General features: G+C 44.2%; 1 protein-coding gene across 1 annotated transcript in view; it reads left to right on the forward strand.

Moving 5' to 3' along the window:
• Window positions 1-6,643, forward strand: part of CALM1 (calmodulin 1 (phosphorylase kinase, delta)) — a 7,746-nt gene extending 1,103 nt beyond the window's left edge. The window contains exons 2-6 of the mRNA XM_005871190.2: window positions 1,689-1,719; window positions 2,625-2,768; window positions 4,863-4,969; window positions 5,397-5,532; window positions 5,704-6,643. Of these exons, the coding sequence (XP_005871252.1) occupies window positions 1,689-1,719; window positions 2,625-2,768; window positions 4,863-4,969; window positions 5,397-5,532; window positions 5,704-5,732 (447 nt within the window). The 3' untranslated portion in view covers window positions 5,733-6,643. The remainder of the gene's footprint in view (window positions 1-1,688; window positions 1,720-2,624; window positions 2,769-4,862; window positions 4,970-5,396; window positions 5,533-5,703) is intronic.
• Window positions 6,644-6,941: the final 298 nt, after the last annotated feature.

A 6,941-nucleotide genomic window follows, 5' to 3' on the forward strand; every position in this document is an offset into this window, starting at 1 on the left:
TCCTTGGGGCGCGCACCCCTGGCAGGCCCCTCGCGTTGCGTTTCCCCACTCGGCGCCACTTCCCAGTCCGCAGGGAGATGCCCTCTACATTTCCGCTTTCTCTGCGGCTTGGAGATTGCCAGATGCGCCTGTGCGCCTCGCTGGGTGTGTGCTCACAGCCCCCTTCCTCCCTGCGCTGGGCTGACATCACCCGCAGCGTTTTCTGGCTGGGCTGGGTAGGGAGATGGCCCTCTGGCAGTTTCGGGGCACCCTTGTCCCCAAGGCCAGTGCCATCGGGCGATGTTCCTTTGTCGAGGAAGGCTGATGCTCGCAATAATAGCCCCTCTAACATGACAGCTCTGCCGCGTGGAGGGACCGTGCTCCCCGGTAAGGGTGACAGCTTCTCTTTCGAGGTGTGGCAGCGCTTCCTGTTGTACAAGACAGACGCTGCTCCGGCGTTACATAAATCATCGCGTCTCCCTCGTTCGACATAAAGAAAACCTATTAGGCAGTCACTGGGGTAGAAAGGAAGAAGACTCAGTTCTAATACGGAAAAAAAAAAGTTTTCCCTATATTGAACATCGTTCCTCTTTGTGAAAGTTTTCATTTAAGAGTTAGAATAGACAACACCGTCAGCTTTCTGTTAGGACCTGTTTTGTAGCTGGCTTCATTAGGTGCCCTTCATTAAAATAAAAATACATATTAGCTCTCCAGTTCCCCTGGCTGGAGATGCAGCTTCCATGTTGCAGTGAGAGTTACCTCCGTGCCCATTACCACCTCCAGTAAAATGTTCGTTGTGAGCAGCTCTGTTGTCATCTTTAAGGTCGGTAAACATCCTCCAGCAGAGTTCCTCCTCTCCAGAAAAGAGATTAGTCTCCTCATCGTGTAGTTTTCGGTGCACTGCACATTTGCAGTTTTGTAACAGCTCACTTATCGGAGGTTCCACCCCCCCCCCCCCTTCCCGGCTTCTGAGTCGGGATACTTTGACAGAGGGCATTAAGCCATTGCAAATGGTGGACTTTTAACGAATAACTGCCTAATTTAAATGATTGAAAGCATTTACTACATGGAAATGGAGTTAGCGGGATAACCCATTGCGGTATATTTATTTTCCCCTCCTAATTGTATCTCATAAAATGAATGTAAAAGCCCGTTAATCCAACCCAGTGCCATTATGTAACGCCGGTTTGGAGATTGGAGTGCCCGCAGCAATGCGCAAGGTGCGCTAAAAGCCTGCCCCTGGACCGATCCGAGATCCTGGCTGCGGTGACAGCAGCGTCAGGCTAGGTCCCTGCTGGGGCGGAAGCGGGGACTGCGGCGCCCGGGTGCAGTAGGTGGCGCTCTTCTTTCTCAGCGCCTGCTGCTGCTGCTGCAGCCCGTGCTGTGGGACCCTTTGCCACTAGAGGTGCCCTTTTTCAAGTTATGAACTGACCCTTCCTAGTTAGACCTCACGGCACAGCCCTAGGCCCAGACAGGAAAACCTCAAGGGAGCTGTCACTTCCTCACTTCCTTGTCATCCTTTTTTTTTTTTTTTTAAACAGCATCAAGAGTTTTCTTTATTTTTGTTTTTATTAAATGACAGTGCTAAAGTCTTCAAACAGTTGACATTTTTAAAATATTGACAGAAGGTCACTATTAAAAGTGTAATTGGAGCAAGTGTTGATCTCAGTGTTGTAGATTGAATTACAGCCTTTTCTTTCTCCATGTAGGCGGATCAACTGACTGAAGAACAGATTGCTGGTAAGTCCATGGCTTCAGGAAGTCCCCAGCAGGCCAGAGCTAGGCATCAGTCAGTCCCTCTCCCCTATAATATGAACAGTTCTCTAAGAATCTATAAAAATGAAAACAAGCAGAAGTATTTAGGTGAGACGTTACTCCTCGCCAGTATTTTGGAGATACAGTGAAAGGACGCAGAACTAAGAATATCCATTTGTTGCGCTCTGGAGTAGCCCACTGCGTTTCACGGCGCGAGGTTTTGTATATAATGAGATTGCGCTGAGTTTACCACTCAGACACGTAGTTTGGAATTTTTATGTCACAGGTCTTTTAGTAATCCACCTTGAAAACCTGTGCTTGCTATTCTAAAATCTGTGGGAATGGGTGAAAATGAGTGTTAGGACCATTATAATAATTGGGAAGGGAGTTGTTTTAGTTTAGATTTTAATATTCCCTGGAGGACTTTTTTGGGATGGTTTCTCCGTAGGAAACCAGAAATGCCTTTGGAATATTCTGAATGCCCTGTAGAGAGAACGCACTGGCTGCCTGGAATGCACATTTTAGTAACCGTCATGTTGCTAGGGAAACAAGGCCTTCGTATGGCTGTAGACATTTTAACAGGAAGGGACCTTAAGGGGACACAGACCAATCTTGGTCTCATTTCAGTGTGTTCAAGCTTAGCCTTTAAAAATGTGAGAATACTGTGGTTTTATGGAGGTGGTTAACAGGAGCAGTGTTTGCTTTACGGTCTGCTGTATAGAGGCCAGTCAAATAGGACTGTTGTAGTCTTTATTTCAGTAGATAAAGCCAGGCAGTTTCGGATAGCTTGCACACCTTGGACCACTTGCTTTGGCAAGCCCCAGGGAAGTGTGCGTTGTGGCTGGCTTGGGTGCAGACATTCGTTCTAAAAGGTAAACTTTTGTTTTCAGAATTCAAGGAAGCTTTCTCCCTATTTGACAAAGATGGCGATGGGACCATCACAACAAAGGAACTTGGCACCGTCATGAGGTCACTGGGTCAGAACCCAACAGAAGCCGAATTGCAGGATATGATCAATGAAGTGGATGCTGATGGTAAGGGCTTTAGAACTATGAATGAGCACCAGTGTTCATTCAAGTTCAGACATGTTACGGGATCGTCTCTCAGGTCCCACAGCAAAACAAATGTGCAAAGATCTTTTCTGTGGTTGCCTTCTGGTCACTGACAATGTAAATAGGAGATTATGGGCCTGCCTTTTGCCCTGCTCACCGGCTAGAACGTTTCCTGGATCGGATCACTGTATTGTTCTTTTCTACCTGCCGTGACCTACAGCTCAGTCTTTTATCAACTGGCCCATGAGTCTGCACTGAATTCTGTGGGGAAGTAAAAGACAAATAGCCATCGACCTTTTTAACAAGCTTATTGTCTCTAAGAGGAGGTGAAGAGCATTGTTAGATGCTAACAGAATTGGATACAGTGTGAGCTGTAGATGTGTTTATTGAAGAGAATTTTTGAGTCCTTGTGAGGCTTGGAGGTGTGGGGTCGTGATGGACTAGGGAATAGATCTGCAGAATCTAACAGAAGAAGAGGATGTATAAGGCCTGGGGCAGGAAGGAACAAGCAAGAACCCCTGTAGCAGTTGGTCACCAATTGTTCATCTTCTGAATTCTAGAACAGTGGGCAATGGATCTTTTATTGCTTGCTTCTATCAGTAAACAGTTTTTGAGACCCCCTCCAAAAAATCGTATACATATACACACACACATACACACACACACTAGTAAATGTACTACACAACATTGTAGGACATTTTTAAAAGGTGATCTAAGAAGAATTTGGATCTGGACTACTTTCTAGATGATTGACTTGATAGTAGTCATTTAAAAATTGGGTTTTGAAAGGTGATAAAAGTTGAGTCAGATGTGTCACATACATTTAGAAGCAGGGACTTTGGTTAAACTCTTTAACGATGGTTTTAGCCCATTCACATTATTTCTAAAGACTGTTTTCAGCCTTAATATTGCTTTGGAAAAAGAGGTTGTCCATAGTTCTCTCCAGTGTGCTAAGGTTATCAAGTTTCTCCAGTAAACCCTGGGGAACTGAGCTTCGGGACTGGCAGAGCATATTAGGCTCCCCGAGATTTGTATGGAACAAGCGGCGGGGGGGGGGTGAGAGGTCCTGGTGACAGAATCTGGTATTCACAGTGAATAAATATGATGATGCCTAAGGACATGCATCTCTGCTTGGCTGTGAGCATGCTAAATACTTAATATTGACTTGCATGAATATCAATAATGCTTTACGTGAGGCCAAAAGAACTTGAAAGGATCTGTTGAATTACTGTTTTGATTTAAAGGTACTGGTGAAAATGAGGAGCTTGACCTAAAGCTTTCTCCTTCTAGTTTAACTTTATTTCCTCTTAATTCAAGTTACATTGTTAATCGAGTGGTTTGTCTCTGGCGAGTTCATCTAACACTTCGTATCAGAGGGGTTGTTTGGAAGATTGGCCATAGAACAGATTCTTTTGACACAGTTTTCTCATGTTAATGGTCTGAGCTGTGAAAACACTTCTGAGTTTTGCCCTTAATGGGAAATAAAGATACTGAGTGGGGAGAAAGCCATTAGGTGACTTCTCATAACGTGGCTGAGAAATGCCCCCGGAGAAGACGTTCTAACGCCTTATGGTCCATGGCATAATAAAGTCAGTTTGTCCCCATCATGATCCTTTTCATCCCTGGGGGCCCAAATCTAGGCCTTGACCAGCACCACTAGCCAAGGGCGAGTTGGCTCCCTCTGATTGCCCTAACTTGGAGCGGGGGCGGGAGGGGAGGAGGGCGGGAGAGACAATCTGGAATGCTTCCCTTGGGAGCGGAAAGAGTCAGCCTTCAGTGCTGTGTGCTTTTTTCTCCTGAACCGAACAACCCCCTTCAGTGGTCATGGTTCTGTATACGCAGTTTCCTTTGCATTCTAAATGCTGTGCAGGGCATTGATTGTTAATTTGAATCATGTGAAATCGCCCTGTGAAGTATTGCAACAGTTTAAACTTACAAATGGTTCAACCAAATAAAATAATTTACCAGTTTGTCCTAGCAAGGGCTTACCATTCCATAAAGTGGTTCTAAAATTATTACTGCAGAGGAGCATTGCTGGAGCACTTATTTTACACAAACTTTTTGTTTTCACTTGAGGCAATGGCACCATTGACTTCCCAGAATTTTTGACTATGATGGCTAGAAAAATGAAAGATACAGACAGCGAAGAAGAAATCCGCGAGGCATTCCGAGTCTTTGACAAGGTAATCCTGCATCTGCATTGCAGATGGTACTTAAGTACTGCTTTTTTGCTCTCCTTGCTAAAAGCTTCAACAATCTGTTCTAGTTAGAACACTTACCTAACTGCCCGAACCTCTGAAATCTCACTTTCAAATAACCCCGACTTATTGCAGTAACTTTATCGAGTAAGGGAAAGCATAATAAATAGCTGAGAAAATTTGAACCAAGTTTCTTGATTGGGGAAATTTCTATTAGCTTTTGAAACCCCCCTGTGTATTCTGCCCTCGCAGACTGCATGTACATAGTGGGTAGAGGAGGGGACTGGAGATCGAATTGTCGACGAGAGCAGAGTTGGCAGTAACTTGAGAGGGCATAATTGAGTCAAAGACCTATTTGCCCACACTGACCCACTATCAGCCCCTATTGCTAACAATTGCTGAATGTTCACAGGATGGCAATGGGTACATCAGTGCGGCAGAACTACGTCATGTCATGACAAACTTAGGAGAAAAACTAACAGATGAAGAAGTAGATGAAATGATCAGAGAAGCAGATATTGATGGAGATGGACAAGTCAACTATGAAGGTAAAACGGTGTTTCTTTAGCTTAGTTTTTAAGAGTCTTCCCTTCAGAATCTATAAACAAGGTAACTGTTTCATTAGACATGCACTAATTTTTTTTTTACGCAGAGCAGAGATGGTGGGTTCATAAAGCTGCTTTTGAAGATAACTGAGTTATGACTATTTGTCTTTTCAGAATTCGTACAGATGATGACTGCAAAATGAAGACCTACTTTCAACTTTTCCCCACCTCTAGAAGAATCAAATTGAATCTTTTACTTACCTCTTGCAAAAAAAAAAAAAAATCATTTACTCATTCTGTTTCTATATAGCAAAACTGAATGTCAAAAGTACCTTCTGTCCACACACACAAAAAATCTGCATGTATTGGTTGGTGGTCCTGTCCCCTAAAAGATCAAGCTACACATCAGTTTTACAGTATAAATCCTCGTACTACCTTAACGATAAGGAAGCACTTAGTGGACTCCTTGCAGTTCCATTTGCTAATGATTAATACACTGTTTGGGCTGGCCAGTTTTTCATGCATGCAGCTTGACAATTGAGCACAGTCAGGCATTTGTATTAAAAACGAAAAACGAAAAAACAAATTCAAAACCTATTCAGATGGGTTCTAGTTCAGTTTGTTAGTAGAAATTGTCCTAGCTTGGTTTGCTGAAAGCAAACACATTTAAAATTGGTTTACCTCAGGCTGTTGTGTAGAAAAATGGGTGAAGGATAAACTGTCTAGACGTAGCCCCACTAGCAGGATGATGGTCCCTCTTGTACTTCCATGTGCCCCGACCCGTGGTGACGGTGAGGCATCCTGGTGACATGCCCACGTGTGTTGGTTTAGCGTTGTCTGCATTGTGCTAGCGCGAAATGGGTGTCAGGCTGTCACCATTCACACAAATTTTTAAAAAAGAAACTTTTACCAAGGGAGCATCTTTGGACTCTCTGTTTTTAAAACCTCCTGAACCGTGACTTGGAGCCAGCAGAGGTAGGCTGTGGCTGTGGACTTCAGCACAACCATCAACATTGCTGTTCAAGAAATTACCATTTAACGTCCATTCCAAGTTGTGTAAATGCTAGTCTTTTTATTTTATTTTTTTTTCCAATAAAAAGACCATTAACTTAAAGTGGTGTTAAATGCTTTGTAAAGCTGAGATCCAAACGGGGACAAGGCAGTTGGAGGGGGGAGGCCCAGTGCACCTGTAACTGCTCCCAGCCCAGCATTGGGTTTCCCTCCCCCGCTCCCTCCCAGCATCCCAGCACCAACCTCCGAGCTGAGACCTCGCCTAAAACCAAGCAAATTCTGACTGCTTCATCATGTTTATGGACATGGAGGTCTATTGTGTTTTCACCCGGGGGGGAGGGGGGACAGTAAATCATGGTAGCTTAATGATTATTCAGATAGTAGAGCTCTTAATGAAGGAA

The sequence above is a fragment of the Myotis brandtii genome, unplaced genomic scaffold (genome assembly GCF_000412655.1).
Source record: "Myotis brandtii unplaced genomic scaffold, ASM41265v1 scaffold332, whole genome shotgun sequence".
Lineage (NCBI taxonomy): Eukaryota > Metazoa > Chordata > Mammalia > Chiroptera > Vespertilionidae > Myotis > Myotis brandtii.